The sequence below is a fragment of the Anas acuta genome, chromosome 11, assembly GCF_963932015.1.
Source record: "Anas acuta chromosome 11, bAnaAcu1.1, whole genome shotgun sequence".
Classification (NCBI taxonomy): Eukaryota; Metazoa; Chordata; class Aves; order Anseriformes; family Anatidae; genus Anas; species Anas acuta.
In genome coordinates, this window is record NC_088989.1 from 21,161,655 (window position 1) to 21,179,663 (window position 18,009).

Here is an 18,009-nt window from a genome sequence, read left to right on the forward strand (position 1 = left end):
GATGCATATACAGAGTTTGTACCTTGTGACTCACATAGTCATGAAGCAATGTCCTGTATTAAGCAGTGATGGCAGTAAGTGGCTTACAGAAGAGTGTGATCTTCAAGTTGGCCCTGTTCTTACTTCAGGACTGCTTTTCCTATCATCCCTGCCCTTTTTGCCCAGATCTGAACATCTCCCTCCCTTCTAGGCATATAGGTCACTCTCCCAGTTGTCTTACTGATACTTTGCCAGACCAGAGGTTCAGAGGCTGGAAGATGAAAGGAAGAGAAAGAAGGACCCTCACTACAAGGACATTGAGGCCCTGGAGGGTGTCCAGAGAAGGGCTATGAAGCTGGTGAAGGGCCTGGAACACAAACCGTGTGAGGAGCAGCTGAGGGAACTGGGGCTGTTTTGTCTGGAGAAGGGGAGGCTCAAGGGAGACCTTCTTGCTCTCTACAACTACCCGAAAGGAAGGTGTGGGGAGCTGGAGGTCAGCCTCTTCTTGCAGAGGACTAGAGGGAATGGCCCCATGTTTTGCCAGGGCAGGTTCAGGTCGGAAATTAGGAGACATTTATTTTCAGAAAGAGTAGTCAGGCATTGGAACAGGTTGCCCAGGGAGGTGATGGAGTCACTGTCCTTGGGGTGTTCAAGGAAAAGGTTGGGCCTGGTACTTAGGGACATGGTTTGGTGGGTAATATTGGTAGTAAGGGTAGACCAGATGATCTTGGAGGTCTTTTCCAGCCTTGATGACTCTATGAACCACAGTCTGTGGAAGAAATTCTAGTCACTTTATGTAACTGTATGAAAACTTTAATATATACAAACAAGATGAAGAGATTCAAGGTTTTTTTGTTTGTTTGTTTGTTTTGTTTTGTTTTGTTTTGTTTTAATCAAGTTTTAATGTAGTTTGATAGATTTTTTAGAACAGGTGTTGTGGTCTGCATTTATCTCTAGGCATCAAATTTCACTGAGTTTGGATGCTTTTCCCTACAGGGTCACTATTCTACCGTTTAAGAGAAAGGAAGACAGGCAGAGGGTTACTCAAATCACCAAAGACAAGCTCCTGGTCTGAACTATCTTTGAATAGTCTGTGTCTGCAGCATTAGTAGGCACCTAATAACATGAGTATGGGTAGCCATTTTGACTGCCCTTCAAGATGTGTATTACAGTCCTTCTATTAAAGTTTCAAAATTCAAGGCTACCTTAAGAAATCAGAAGTAACTGGTTCCTTGTGGGAAGTCATTCAGCCATCAGGCACATACAGTGTTGAAGCCTTAGAGAATGCAATAAGAACTCACTTCTTAAAAGCATGCTTTATTATCATACCCGCATAAGCATGACTTTAGCAAATATAATTATGAATGTGGTGAGACCCGAATTCCAAATTTTCTGTGTTTTATTCCACAATGGAAAAACAATTCTGAAGGAACAGATTTAATAAATACTTGTATGCAAAACCATTACTATTTCCAGGTAAAGCATGAAGCTGATTTTTTTCCAAATAATTTTGAATGATATTGCACAGATGTTTTATATGGTCTGACACAGAAATAGGTTAGAAAGGAACAGATAAGGGGTGTGCAACATGAGAAAAGTGTTATCAAATGCTCTGACTCAAAATACGGAGTTTCTGGAAGGTTTCTTCTCTGCTCTTAGTTTTTCTTGGTTAACAAAACAGTTTGGCATGACTAGAATTTCTTTCTACCCCTTTCAAGTATTACATTTCTTCCTTCCTCACCTTCCCTTTGAAAGCAAAGTGAAGAAGCAGTTTGTGTTCAGGCCTGTTTTGAACCTCTGGACTGGTGCTTTAAATAACCAAGCCAGTTGCTCAGTGGATGAAAAATGGAGCAGAAATAATTACTAAGGTTCTTACTGACTCAGTGTGACTTCAACATAACAGGAACCACAACCGCTTATTACATTTTATATATGGAGACATATGCAAGGCTTTTTCTATGCTATGACTATCAATGATACTGTTGTATCATCAATGATGATGATACTGTTGTAAAGGAAAAAGGTTCAAATCAAAAGATTTACATTGCTTAACTTAAAAAGAGCTTTTAAAACAAATATCCTTCATCAATATTAAACATAGACATTAAACGTTTTTTAAATCAGCAATAAAGTTTGATAGAAATCTTTACTTTCTCACTGATAGTTCACTCCCATATTGCCAGTGACACAAAGGACAGCCTCAGCCAGAAGGTGTTCAGAAATGCTTATTGTAATATAAACTTTAGAGACTCACAGAGGAGCTTACTTAAAAGGCAAGGCCATTTTCATTAGTCTGTCAGCAACTTTCTTTAGTTTGTCAGCAACTTCTTTCTTCCACTGCAGTCATGCAAGCTGCTTTGCTAGAAACTCTTCTCCCATGCAGCTAAATCTTGGTGTACACAATGAAACATTCTGGTGGAATATTTCAGTATTTAAAATACTTTGTTCCGACCGTGTTTACGCACCTTTTGTTCCCTGTGAATGTTCAGTTCCTGAGACTTACTGACACGTACATTCACTCAAAATTAGCTTCAAAGATGCATGTGCATGTCACCATGGAAACTGAATGTTGAACTCAAAAAAAAAGACCCACTGTTGGGATGACTGCGGGCTTTCCCCAGCTTGGGCATGGAAGCAGAGCCAGGTGAATTATCTGAATAGTCACAGAGCAACTGCAGAGGTTAATGACTGGCAGAAACTTCTTTGCTGATGACCTAGTGAGGGTAAAAATACCATATGTCAATGAAATAATCTTAAATTGCAGCAGGTGAAAGAAGTATATTTTGCTTTTGCACGATAGAAAAAGCTAAACTGGACTATTTTTTTCTTAATTATTTGCTCAATTCAATCTCTGTCTTCAGTCCTCTGTCTTCACTTGATGATATCTTAATCCTTTGCCTGTGAACACACAAGTCAATGACTGGTGAGGACATGCATTTGGATTCACAACTTCAGTTCAAGATTACATTCAATAATTGTAAAAGAGAAAACATTCATTTACTACTTGTGGAAGTTAATGCTCTCTTTTGAATTTACTTCTAATATGGTCAATAAGAAGCTAGTTGTTCCACTTTGCAAGATATTGGTTAAGATGGATTTGCCCTATGGAATATAATTGCTGCAGAAAGCCAGAAGTTTCATATTTTTATGGCTGTTTATCTGACAGTCACATATACCTTGGCAGTTACCATAAGGCTAGGCACCTTACAAAAATTTGTAATAGATAAACAGACTATAGATTTATAACAATATTGTGTTTAGTAAATGGAACCAATTTAAATTGTAGATGTCTATCATATAATTCCAAAAGTACAAAAGTTTTTTCTTTACTTAATATATTGCTCATTGCAGCTTCTTTAATTGATAATTTCCATAAATGCAGGCATATCAGAGTAACCCAAGTTACCATGTCTAGCAAAATTTTCTGTAGAACTTAATTCCTACCAACCTTCATAGCTTTTAACCATTTTGTCAGAGAATCCATGTAATCATCTACTCAACATCACAATTCCATAGTGAAAACTTTCTTCTGGGTTATTTATTTTTTTATTATTATATTTTCCCCTTTCTTCTTTGGGGAAGGAGTACCCTATACTGTGCAGTCCTTATGCCACACTACAGGAGTGGCTTAAAGAAGAAATAAAATGGGAAGTGTTCACCTTTTGTGAAATGCCACCTTTAAGGCTGTCTGTATGGTACGCGCTTTCTCACAGGCTTCAGTATTCACCTGGGGGACACAAAAAAGGGTTATTACAAAAGCACTTTGAGCTAGACATACATTAGGTACAACAGAAGAGTGGTTATTTCCCACTCCTCAAAGAGGAATGAATCATTTAGTGAATGGTTAATTGTGACAATATTTTTTGTCTTTCAGGTAGTTTTTTCTTTAGTTTTAAAAATTCAGTAAGTATAAGTTTCTGAATGCTCAAAATCCAAATGAAATGAAATTGCTTTTTTTTTTTTTTTTTTTTCCTCCTGCCCTTTGGGGTTTGATTTATTCATAACTGTTGTTTTGTGAAAGTCATGCAGTACAGTTTTGGTGTCCCTGTCTGTTAAAGATTTTCCCTCCTTTCCTTTTGTTGGCCCCATTTCTCTCACACACAAATCCACAAAACCACAGATGCTCCATTACAATGATGTCAGTCTTGCTACATGCTCCAGCTGCTTGGTAGGTACATTTATAAAGTTTAGCTTCTTACATTATGCCATAAATGTATATTTCATGTATAAACATAAAGCTAACATATTGCAGATCACTGTAAGTGTAATTTTAATGGAGGTTTAGTAAGTTTAAAAAATACCAAAAAACGTTTAATCTTTCAGTTGGCAACATTTTTATAGTGGGTTTTCCAATTATTTTTTTCTGAAGCTGGATTCAGATATTCCCCACCCCTTCCACTATTTCATCTTCTGTGATTTTTGGAAAGTGCAGTGAGTTATTTTAGTAAGACAATATATATTTTAAATAAAGATGTCTGAGGAAAAATATGTTTCTCTCCACATCATCTTGGTGCTCAAACCCTCACTTAAGGTTTTGTGCATTTACTAGCGTACCACACTGAAAAACACCTAATTCCTGGAACTGTCTGATTTCAGCAATACTCAGTATGGCAGATATTCTGTAAATATGATATAGAAAATACTAACATAACATTAATATATATATATATATTTATAAAGAAATGGCTCTAAGTCTTAAAGCCTTTCTTTGTATCATGTCCTGAATTTAAAAGAAAGGTTTAAACAGTGCCTGCTTGGCTCTTCCTCCACCCTTTCTCTTTGGTACATGCCTAAGAGTTCAGCTAATTGAAATTATGTGGATCATTGAGTTGTGCCCACAGGTTCCTTCCCTGTTCTCCCCTGGGTGCTTTCCTTCTCACAAGCAATACTTTTATTTCTCTCAACGCCTTTTGAATTGCATACTTTGTCTTAATTTTAATGTGGTGCTGAGTTATCATCATATTTGTACCATATAGTCGTCATCATTCTAAAATAAATCTCCTCACTTATGAAGATTTTGAGGTTTAATCTCTGATTTGTTGTCTAAGTATTAAAATGACTCTCAAGAGGTGAGGTGAAATCTGAGATCTTTCTCAGATTTCAAGTAGCTTGTTCAAGTAGCTACACACAATGTGTGATTCTAGAGGCTAAAAAAGGGACCAGGAATTATTGCCATCTGGCTGCAGAAGAACCTTACTTATTTATGTAGATTGGTTTAACGTGTACTTAAAAATTCCAGATCATAAATAGATAGCTAAGTATTCATTATGTAGCAAAGATTTAGTATTAAAGGAAGAAAAAAAAATGATAAACTACTTGGTAATTCACTTTTATCCCAGTTCAGGGTGATAGGCATTTGCATATCAGGAGTATAAGCCCATCCGTTCTGCTACACCTGTCTGCTAAGCGTCATGAACATCTCAAAATATGCAGCCATATTCAATGAGCTGAGGAAAGCATTGCTCAAGGCCCTCTACTTCTAAAAGGTGTAGAGATTTAGTAAGATTATATATAAAGTTATAAAGTCAGTGATGTTTGTGACTGTAATACATGTGTTGTTGAGAAGTTCAAAATACCTTAACAAAACTTGTTGCTAAGAAATACAGAATATTGCCATTAATTACTTTCTTTTTTATTTGCAGGTCTTTTGTCATACAACAAATCCCAAGCAGCAATCTTTTTATGGTGGTAGTAGACAATGAATGCTTCTGTGATTCTGTCCAGCCAATTACCATGGCACCTATAGAAATAAGGTATATCCTTTTATTTGCCAAGTTGTGAAGAAGAGATTCAAGATGCAAGTATTGAAAAATTTCTTCTTACATAAAAACTTGCTTTACATTACTTTATAATCTTGAAGAATGCATCATTAGCCATTATAAAGTGCTGGGGCTGTAATTCACATTTTTAGATATTTAGGATAACCAATGCAAATTAAGAAACACACACACATCTTTAAGTATTGTAAGGTCACAGTCTGCTTTTTTAGATAGCTGAACATCTTCCATGTCAGGCAGTAAGGATGTAAGTTCCTTCTGAGCTGCTGATATTAGAACATATGAAACTCCTTACAGTATAGACTTTTTAAAAAAATATTTTAAAGTTGTACTGGAGCATTGAAAATGTTTCAGAATTCTGCTTTCCATCAATATGAAAATTTAGTAAAGTAAATATATCACTTGTATTTTTAGTGCCATATTTTTTATTCTGTGCTGTTCCATATATTTCTGGGTTTGTTTTGTCTCTTAAGATGGAATTTATCAAAAGTAGTGTGCTTTTATTGCAGACTTATTATTGAAAGACATGTTAACAATGTAAGTGCAAATTATACTGTCTAAGCAATGGATCACTGGAACAATAGAGGCACTTAGAATTACCTTAGTTTTCTTATGTTGACCACACATTTCTCCTTGGATATTTGAGAGGGAAAAGGAAGGAGCTAAAAGAATTGCACTATATGCATTTCAAAACACTCAGATGAACTCAGGACATTTAAATGCAGTGCTCAGATCTCTCCTTAACTACATTGTACATAACGAATCTCTTAAATGTGAACGTTTAAAATCTCAGAAGATAAGAAGACGCCCAGAATCTTGTCATGGATTTCACCCTGAAGTAAGTTTTTACTTCTTTGTTTTGGACTCTGGTAGATGTTTTATTTCTTTGAAAAATAAATAGGAGAGATCTCTTCTAAGATAAAACATTCAGAACACATTACTAAGGGAAGTGAATGACATTGTAAGTGCAGAAAAAATTTTAGTAGTCCTATAGATATCGTCTTGACTTGCTGCTTTTGTAGACTGTTTTATATCATATAATAGAAAGTGGTAGGATGTAAGCACAGACTGGCAGCCAGAAATATTTGAGAGTTCATTGTGCCTCAGGCACTGACCGCAAGATTCCTCATTAGAGATGGTTGGGAACTTCGTGCTGCTAATGTTTTTTTCAGTGACTAACTTTGCTATATCAACTGCCGTGGTATAGTCATTACATTTACACATAATATTGCTTGGGAGGGATCACTGCACATATTTACTAGCCTGTGTTCTCCACAATGCTCATTTGTTTAGCAGCAAGAAGATAGAGACCAGGACATGATTACAGTTGTTTGTACAGCATATATTCATAGACACCAATTTTACTCTAGAGTAACTATTTAGTGCCTTTGGTGTTGTTATGGAATGTAGAATGAGACCTAGAATATATCATGAAGGTAACTCTTGTAGATCCTGCTTAGTTTCAGTCTATGACCTAAACTTGTTCAAATGAAAATATGTAGCTGTATTACTTCCTAAGTGTATTTATTTCATGGTTTTCGTTTTGTTGGTAGTATCTTCTTTTTCCTCTATAGCTTGATAAATGCTCATATATCAGTGTAATGGCTTGTATTTTTTTTTTTCTCTCTCTTTAGGAAAATGCAAGAGAATGTGGTGGTGTCCCAGGCCTCCGTGCTAAACCTCCTTTTGTTCTTCTTCCTCTGCTGTTGACAATTTTCTCAAGGTGACATTGACTGATGTGTTCAACTGGCATGCTAATACATGGATAAACTGTGAACTGGGAACTGGTGCAACACAGAGGACATGAAATATAGTCAGAGCATCAGCATTTCATGATTTTAAACTGTTGGTGATATAAATTCTTAACGATGTGTTGAAAAAAAGATTTATCTTTTTACTTTGCTAGTCATGCAGATGTGAATTTGACATATGGTAGTCATGATTCATCAAAAAAGGACTTGGTAGATAGACAGAGGTGACCATTGCTTTGTCCCATTGAAAATAATTTAAAACTGTATACTTTTTTCAATAAAGTATATTAAAATCACAGTTTCAGAGTGCATTTTCAGTCCAGTAATGTATTTGTTCCATTAATTAATAATGGGAAGGAAATAAACTAAGTTAAAGATATTTTCGTATGCTCTTAGCCTATTTCTGAAAATATTCAGAGAAGAAAATGAGTTAGCTTTTATAATAAGGGAGAATAGCTTTTATTAACAAGTCAAGAAAACATATGTGCATATATGAAGCTGAGCAGGTAATATGCTGTGTTGATTTACAGTGAAGTTTTGCTTTCTGAAAATAGCTATAAAACATCTCAGTCACATTTAGAAAGTGAGCCAGAGCCCGATTAAAGCCTTTTCCCTAACTTGGGCAAGCTTTAGATCACATTATTTGATTTGCTTGCAGATGGCAAAATTAAATACTTTTCATCTGTTACAATTTGTGGGAAGATACATAACGTAATCTATATAAAAGGATGATACTGTTTTGTTAGTGTTCTGGCCTATAGACAGCATGTCAGCTAGGACAAATTCCTCCTGAGGAAATTCATAAGCAGAGAAAGTTTGACTTTAACAACACATCTGTGTTAGCAGAACTCATTATAGTTTTCACTGAGAATTAATTGAGGCTCATCCTCAGTGGGCAAAGATCAAGACCAATATTTCTTAATTCTAGGCCTTACATTCTTCTGTGTAAGGGAAACTTTATGCTTATTCTGTCTATGTACATATCATCATTGCTCTTACAAAGACAAGAAATACATGAAAGGAGAAAATTGACTTCTACTGAACCATGATGAAAGCACCTAACAATAATTCATTGTTAATTTTGGAAAGGGTAAACAGTTTTGTAGTTAGAAAGGAGCCAGGGAGTAACAAGAGACATTAAAATATGACATTATAAATTAATATTGTTAAAGAGATTAGAATATGCATGTATAAATGAGTATTACTCAGAAAAACTGACAGTTTATACATTCTCATGTATTAAGACAAAGTTATATAGGCAGAATGTACTGGTGAAAAAAAAAAAAGCAGTTGCTATGTAAATAGAATAATACAAATAAGTGTAAAAGCATATTTAATGAGTTGTCATTTCTTTGCTAATTAAGACATCTTTTTAATTTTATGTTAATTCTTGAAGAACTTTGTGATGAAAGTTAAATTCAGTTTCGTAAAACCAATGGTTTAGGAGAAACGGAGATTTCAGCTTGGGTTCAGATTTATGGATCCTGGCCTGTTCAGATCCTCCTCTTGAATTGAGTAGGTCGAATCAATGACAGTTGGGTTGCTTTTTCTGAATTGCAACCACCAATCATGAGTGCATGAAACAGATCAACAGTAGGCTGGTGATAATGCTGTGAGATCTGTGTAATTGGCAGCATCTCTACTGGTAAATTAAATGTGTCTGGAAACATTTGGTGGCATTGAGGCCAACTGGCTCAGAGTGGCATATGTATATGCTAGTGAGATCTCTTGGCCTCCATATCAGAGTAGCTGCAATACAAACTGCCTATGTCCAAATGCAGAAACCACGACCATGAGGTTTTTGGGATAGAGTTAACTGGCACAGGCTGAAAAAATGCCAAGAGCTATTCAAACCAGTTTTACAGAAAAGCTGATCTCATTCTAATGCATAGGAATGTCCCCAACTGTTTAGTTTACCAGTCTGTACATCGTCATTAGCTCTGAAACGTGGAGAAAGTGTGAAGATACAGTGAAGTGGCTCTGTGCTGTCATACCTGTAGCAGCTCATAGAAGGTGGGAATAAATTTCATAACCTCACTAATCCACTAATACTATTTAATTTAAATCCTAAAAATGTCCTGCAGGGTCTGATCCAAAGCCCAACATAGTGAATAGAAAGACGAAGATGTATATATACATGAATGTATATACATATTTACAAACATATGAATATATGTAAACTATATGCATTTTTAATAAACAGGAAAGACATCATTCATAGTTCTTATCTCCCTAAATCTGAGATCAAATCTGAGTAGAACCAGGAGAACTGTACAATATGTTTCTACACAGCAAGAGGCAGAGCTGAAAGTTTCAGCTTCTGCTTTTTTTTTTTTTTTTTTTTTCTGCTTTTGGTAATGGCATTGATTTTCAACTTATTAACCCCAGCTGCCTTGTCTTCCTTTAATCTTGATACAACAAAAGCTGTTTGGGAGCTCAGAACCAGGCATGGACACACCGTTTTTTAATGACTTTGTGTGGGAAAACTGCCCATAACTGTCAGTGCTGCAAACACGCCTTTAAAATCCTGTAAGCCAGAGAGCCTCAGGCAGGTTTTTGCAGCTGTGCTATCTCTTCTCATTGTTTCTGTGACACTGAGACTGCCTGACCCACTGCATTTTGCTGCCAGGGTTGATTCTGCAATATATATATGCTAGGCAAAGCAGGTGGTTGCCTAGAGCAAGAAGATATTAAAAGCAGCAGTGATTGTTTCATTGTGTAAATGGCTTCAAGAGACTGCTTCAGTTTTCTTCTGATTGCAACAGTACCAGAACAAGGCACTGGCCCTTTGGGTTCGGAAGGCAAGATAGAAGTTTGACTCAGAAGGTTTGAGGCTAGAACAAGGCACTTATTTCCAATTGTCTGCTGAGACCTTTCTGACCTTCAAGGACTTTTACATACTGGCACTTTATGTGCCTCACAAATTCCCACTCATGCAACTTTAAAGTAAATAACATTCACAATTGGAAAGTTTTCCAGAGAACAATGCTTCAAAATCCTGTAACTGTGGAAAATATTAAATTTACTAGATTTTCCTACTTAATTATTCTGTTCCCTGACCTGTCCAAGATACTTCCATTACTGTTGTTGTTGTTGTTGTGTTTTGTTTTGTTTTTGTTTTCTTCTTGTTCAAGTTCGTCCCCATGGTTCTGAGGTTTTCAAGTAAGTATTTAGCTTACTTAACTTACATAACTGAGTTTATGCCAAGTTCCCCTATAACACCTCACCAAGTGTGAAAAGCTCACTTTTTCTCTCCTGTGCTACTATCAGTTTCTGGCAGCATATGGGGGTACCTTGTCTAAGCACAGATTTGTATCTATTTCACCCCAAGTTTGACAAAACAGCATTAAAAAAAATCTATGCTGTATAAAGATAAGTGACATAAAAGCTGCTGCATTCCTTTTGATAATATTTTAACTATTAATAGAAAGTCCTTTTTTTGTTGTTTTTTTTGTTTTGTTTTGTTTACATTAAATGGAGTTGAGGCTGAATCTCCAGTTAGTCATGTCAGGGCACTGCAGAATCCAAGCTGTTCATTCATTAAAGAGTTCATTCAGGAATGGTTATCTCCTACTGAGTTCTTTTATCAAAGGGTTATAAGGAGTTGACAGTTATTCAGGCCCCTGTAAGATCAAACTCAAAAGCTTTGTTTTGTGTTGTTTGTTTTTTGTTTGTTTTTTTTTTCCCCTCCAGATGTGGTCTTGAACTGCACTTATATATGTTTAAAACAGCCTTGTAAGAAAGGGTTACCATTGACAATTCTGAGTCAAATCTGAACCTTAACACCAGAAGTTCAAGTGGTTAATGCTGGGTTTGTTTGACTATGTTAGGATTTTGTTTGCAACTTTAACACACGGGGTATTTCACTTACAGGAGAAAGGGAAGATCGGATTTCAGTTCATAGCAAAAAGTGTTTTGAATCAACTATTTAAATGTTTTAGGAAAAGCACTAAGTGCTTAACTGAGAATAACTAGTTGGGACTAGTTGAGATAGCTGAACTAATCAAGAATGCTTTTGGCAGACATGCAAATGTGCAGATGGCTCCTGAGACAGGAAATAAAGAATTGTTCTGTTTCATTTATTTGTTAGTGTTTTGGCACTGGTCAGTTGGGTTTCACTGGAAAATGAAAGATTATTTTTTCATTTGCCCATGTTGTTTGTGGGGGAAAAATATAGAATTAATTTGTAAGCAGCCAGCTGCATTGCTGGATCTTGTAATACCACCTCTGAGACATTACTGCGATATATACAATAGTTTAGATAGAATCCCAAGTTCCTGTCAATATTTTATTATCAGTTATAGTTAATGAAGCTGTTTAGGTACATCTGTTTCCTGTATACACATGTGAATGAAATGTTTTGGGGAAAAAGAAACCTGCTTATATTGCTAGTTTCTAAACATCAAAAACAAAAGAGATACACAATTAATTTGTAATTTCATTATCTCTAACAGACTTTAAAAAGCAGGACACCAAACCTAGTGATAAAGACTCTAACGGAGACTTTTGATTTCCCATCATCAAATCTTTGTGGTTTTCAGAAAGATGTTTTGATTTAAAGCAGACATTCTTCCTGTTTTTTCTTCTTCAGTCGTGAAAGTCCAGATACAGATAATTACAAGAACTCCAAGGAAGCCTATCCTCTGGAGAAATGCTGAAGAAAATATTTTGAATTGCACTTAAAACCTGAAGTTAATGTGATACACTTAAATTCATATAAGTATGGATTCAATATGGGATATTTAATTATTGCCCTTTAGCTCCACTAGTAATGATATGAGCAGAGATCTCGGTAGGAAAATAAATACTCTATGAGATATAAGAAGGTCAAGAATTGTTATTTTTCCACTGATAAAACCTTTCTTGGCAGAAATCTTCCAGATTTTATTTAAAAGAGAAAAAAAAAAAAAACTTTTAAAACTTACGTTTGAGTACTTAGAGAGGCATTTTTTTTAACCATGAAATCCTTTTGACATATGGCAGTCATTATATATTTGCATCTGTCTATCTTGAAAGATTTTTTTTCTAATAGAAGATACTTAGAAGTTTCACATTTATCATATTTTTCAATAATCACTTGAGAACTTCTTAAGAGTAAACAATGATCTTAAACTGCCTTGCCAAAAATGTAAATGATCTACAATGCCTAATGCACCCAAGATTTTTGCATATTTTCAGCTCTGCATTTGGGACCTCTAGGCAATGCTGTTTCAGATTAGGACAAACCATGAATTTCTCAACCATTTCGCTTAAGAGAGGGCTTTATCCTTCTGATATTCATGGCAGAAAACCTGGAAATTTGTCCTACCCTACTCTGTCCAAATGCAGCAACCCTATCTTCATTAGCGTCTGACAGATTTAAAAGTAGTAGATGGTATCCTATGCAGAAAATAAAATACTCTAGGTAAAATAAACACACAAAAACTTTGTGTTTAATACCCCTGCCTGTCCAGCTCTTGCCTGAGTCTTACACAAGAAGCAACCTCCCTGGTAATGTGGCAGACTTAGAAAAGGGAAATTATGGCATTTTGAAAGGTAAGAATGACATGATTTACATTCTGTAAGAACCAGTAGAAATATTAATGCTATATTCTTGGAAATACTCTTTCTTTTATATAGACCATTTTATATGGTAAAACAATCTAAGAGCAGGTAAGGCATAGAAGATTCAGCTTACCAGAACTCCCAGTCTCTCTCAAAGAGATCTTGAATGGTGCCTATAAGCTGAAGTATAATATCTGAAAAGTCTACTTCCTGAAAGAAGAGGATATTAAACTATGGTAAAAGCCTTAACATAGTTAAGTAACTGTGTAACATTACAAAATACTCCCAACAAGCCTTCTGGCTCATTTGTTACTGAACTTCTAGAAACATGAATTTCTATTACCAGACCGTATTCTGGAAGACATTTGCATCTCAAATGAATGAAAAAAACAGGTGCTTCTCAATCAGGTAACACTCTGACATATCAGTGGATCAGGTTTTGCCTTTTTTTAATTGCCAAATAATCATTGAAGAAACACAATCATAGCATTCATGAAGAGGAAAAGAGAAAGCAAATGGATATAAAATTGACATATTATTCTTTGTTCCAGTCTTTGGAGATCGCCATGCTCCACATTTGTTTTTTCTCCATGGTTTTATCATGATGGTTCTTCTCTGCTATGGCTTATAGGGCTCTAGGTTCTTTTAAATTCTTCCATTTTGTGTGTCTATTCGTACTTACTTGTTTTACAATATTTTTTTCAAAAGAAAAATGGGAAAAAAGCACCAAAAAAAAAAAAAAAAAAAAAACAGCCCCCAAAAACACACCCAAAAGAAAAACAACCAACAATCCAACAAACCCTAGTATTGTATCCTAGAAGATAAATACCTTAATAAATCTTTTTTGGAGTTTTACATAGAGTCTGCTACCATCAGATCTAAAAAAAAAAAAAATTTGGTTTCATGGTACTATAGAAGATATTTGTGTGTGAGTTTGTATCTGTACATGTATGTATATTTAAATATACTATCATTCTGGGGAAAAAAAAAAAAAAGGTCACATTATAAATAGCATTCTTTGACTTACACAGATACAGATAAGCAGTATGTCATCCTAGAACATCCTTACTTTCTGGTTCTGATTACACCTTCTTAACCTAGACTATACCTATGCACTAGAGTGCAATAATTCATGAAATATTATGGGCCATGGATATTTCAAGCTGGCCTCTCAAGTGACAGCATAACTCTTTCACAATCTCCTGGTCCAGTCTTCAACAGAGAATGTAAATCCTTGTCTACTTTCCGTCCCTGATGAATTTAAAGAGTGCAGCAGTATTTTCTCTACCCATTCATTGCACAACAAGGTTCCCTACATTTCTTTAAATCTGTCCTCCCTGCATGGACTGCCTCTGAGATGTCTAATGTATAGGCTGGTGTGTGTGTGTTAAGAAAGAGCATCTATTGAAAAGCATCAGATGACAGTTTTCCATTTCTGTTTACTTTAACTTGGTATTTTTCAAGGATGTCTTGTAGGGATTGTGCTTCAGGTATCGCTTCAGGTATCATTTGAAGTTTAACGTTATGAGCTGTTTAGCACTGTAACTGTTTTGTGCCCCACTTGAAGTGGCCTGGCAGGACCATTCAAAGGTAATTGAATTCCATGGTGCACTTTAAAATTACATTCGTAAACACTGTACAACGTATAGTGCTTTAAGATTTACCTGTCAGTTCATCTTTCCTTTCTTTCAGAAAGAAATTGGATTTATCTCATGGTGTGGCCATAACAAAATGCTTTTTTTTTTTTCTTTTATTTCCCATGAGTTTTCTAGAATCTGTATTGGCAGGAAATTATGACACCTACTTAGACTGATTTCAGAAGGCAAAAAAGTATATATGGGCCTCATTCTGTATTCCTCAGCAAGTACTGGGTGTTTGAGGTCTTCACTGAATATAGGGCTGGAACCTCACTGTACCTGGGCTTTCTGCAATTTACAGCTTGTTTTTCTTAGCAGAGTTTAAATTATGTTAGCCTCCTGGCTCTTATTAAAATCTGCTGGTTCAAGTTCACTCTTGTGGTAACTTCTTCAACTACAGTGAATTTAGCCTATTGGTTAACACAATTACAAGAAGAAATGCTATTTATATCTGTGGTGCTTCTATGCTTTCTCATTTTTCTTTCACCAATACTGTCCGCAGAAAATGACTGTTCTTAAAAAGGTTGGTGACCATGACTACTATTTTTTTTCTTAATTATTATTATTATTATTCAGTTGTCTCAAGATAATATATGACCTTTTACCTTTACTGAGGAATTTCCCCATATGTCTGCTCAAAGAATTTTCTTAGATGATTCCCTGTGGATTTCATTCCATGTTTTGTGGAAGTGAATTATGATTGGATTAGAAAGGCGTAAATCTTCCTGAGTTTTCAGGAGATGATTTCCTGGATTTCCAAAGTTAGCAATATGTCATTCTATCTTCACCCATTCCATGGGCCTTCTATCCCTGTTCCAGGTAGAATTGCTTTCAATCTGCCTGATTGAAATTAATTTGCTCTACATTGGAGTTCTTAAATTTTAGCAATCAAAAGCAACTGAGACCATGCAAACATAAGCAAATGGCTTTTGAAGACAACAGCTAAAGTGATTCAGAAAGCTTACTGCTGAGGAAACAATCAAGCTAATCTTCTGTCTGTAGAAGACAGCAGGTGAGGTCTATTTGGCACAAGAGAAACTTTCAAAGAGCTAAAACTATATAAATAATTGACAACAAAATGACATACTATATTTTTTTCTTACTCTATGAAAGGCTTACAAGGTATTGCATATTGCTAGTTTTTAACAGCTGGCTATAAAGACAAATACGTATTCTTCAGAATTCACAATTCACTTAAGACTATTACCGTATTTATGTTTCTGTTGAGAAACACTTTAATGTGAAAAGCACAGTGGAATGTTAGTCTAAACAAAATTAAAAATTTGAATTAATATTCTCATAAGTTTTTCAGTATTATATCTACACAGATTCCAATTTTTTGTGTCTCTGTCAATATGATGAAAAGCAAGATTGATTGTGTATGGGTGGTCATGTCTGTATGTAAGAATCTGATATGCCAGGTACTTAAAGGGGAAGGAAACAAGCAATAGAGATGTTGGATTTGTACTATATGTGCTTCTTACTTAGAGGAAGTAGAATATTGGAACTGCTTCCTAAGTACACCATATAACCATATATTTTTGCATGAGGGTCTCTCAAGGAGCACCAAGCATCCAGTAGTACTCTATTACAAGTGCTACTTTTTCACTAAGAAGGGAATTGGGTTCCTGATCACTTTTGGTTATTGAATGCTGGCACTTGGCACAAGTCTAATTGACAATTCAGAGTATTTGTAGCAGACACTACTTATATCAACCACTGTAATTTTTAATATTATCTTATGTGTCAGTTTGTGTCCCCTCCTGTGCCATCTCAATAATTGATAAAAGAGTACTTCCTTCCCAGGGAAACTCTCAGATGGGGCTCCACAGGCTGCCTTCTGTTTTCTCATCTTCATACATGAGCCTGCTAGAGAGGACTGTCTGCAGGGGAAAATTTGTTGACTTGGTTATAGTGGTATAATCAGATCAGTTGTAATTACACCACTTTGGCCAGTATAACTCCTCCTTTGGATATATTTAGTATGAAATAAAGACATCTTTTTCTCCATATACAGCTTTCAAAGTGACATAAGCTAAACCAGAGATAAGCACTCATATTACTTATTTGAGTACCCAAGTAGAGAGTTATATTTATAACCCAATTATAACAGTTATAATTAAGCCACTAAAATGATACTGATAAATTTCCCAATGTAGACAAGCCCTGAATTAGGAGGTATGATCTGAAAGGTATTCAGTTGGCGAATGCCACCCAGCTATAAAACAACACTGTGTCCAATTTAGCCAGTAGCATTTTGTGCCTAGTTCAGTGTGGGGTAAGCTGGAGGTCAGAGGGAGACCTATACCAGCTGCAACCTGTTCCTAATATAACTGAAAATATAGCTGTAGCATGGGGGAAGGAACAGGCCATGTGGCCAGTCTGGTGTTTCCCACCTTTTTTAAAGATGCTTGGTCAGGATTCCTCTTAGGGTCAGATTTTTGTCTGCCAAAGAGATTAACTGTTTCCTTCTGATCTGGACCAGTAGCCTTTGCCACTTCCAGCCAAGGCTGCTGCAAATGCACCTTCTTTGATTAGATCATAACTACAGCACAGCAGACTGGTAAAAAAAGGCTGTCACCTACTTAACAGATGATGTCGTAAGAGTACAAGGTCCTGCTGCTTTGTCATTTACAGGTATTAGCTCCCAGACTGAATTTAAGACACTAGTTTTTATTTAGAGAGCTCCAAGAAGCATTGGACTCTCCTAGATGAGCAAATGACTTTTCAGTATGATACTTTTAAAGTTACAATGATGAAAGGTATCCCATTTCACTTTGAAGAAAGGAGGTAGGTGTCTAAGTTCTTTATTAACGTCATCCCTTACTAAGGAAGGTTTAGGGTGCTGATCTTCAAAGCATGTTGCAAAATACATCCTTTTCTATGAATTTTGGAGCATGTGTGTTCTGATGGAAATTGGAGCTCTCTAACGAGTAGGAGGGGGGGGATTTTTGCATGGGGTTAATCCTGATGGTTGTTAAGGAATGTTGGGGATATTCAGATCTTGTTTGGGTAGTTTGAAAGGTATAGAAAGGTATTGGGTATGTGTTCATTCTTCATTGTGGCAATTTCTATAAATATTTAAATGTATATTGTCAGCTGTACTGATACTCTTTGACTTCAGAGTTGATTGTATTTTAGTAGTAGGTAGAATATTCTAATGAACTGTATATAGAGATTATATACACCTAGAAAGCTAACTGTTATGGGAAACACCCTTTAATTTTTGAAAAGTATTTCATAGTTACAAATCAATCTGAGTTCAGAAATAAGCACAGTAATAAGCATGGAAAAATAGCTGGAGGATATGTGTATTTTGGA

General features: G+C 35.7%; 1 protein-coding gene across 9 annotated transcripts in view; it reads left to right on the top strand.

Annotated features, from left to right (window-relative positions):
* The window catches only part of CACNA2D3 (calcium voltage-gated channel auxiliary subunit alpha2delta 3), a 463,864-nt gene extending 456,059 nt beyond the window's left edge, over positions 1–7,805 (top strand). For 7 of the 9 annotated variants that reach the window (XM_068694140.1, XM_068694138.1, XM_068694143.1 and 4 more), the window contains 3 exons: positions 5,622–5,739; positions 6,517–6,594; positions 7,391–7,805. In XM_068694140.1, coding sequence (XP_068550241.1) covers positions 5,622–5,739; positions 6,517–6,594; positions 7,391–7,483 — 289 coding nt within the window. In that variant the 3' untranslated portion in view covers positions 7,484–7,805. Of the gene's footprint in view, positions 1–5,621; positions 5,740–6,516; positions 6,595–7,390 lie in introns of those variants that run through there. The other 2 variants (XR_011100159.1, XR_011100160.1) reach the window with 1 other exon arrangement.
* Positions 7,806–18,009: the final 10,204 nt, after the last annotated feature.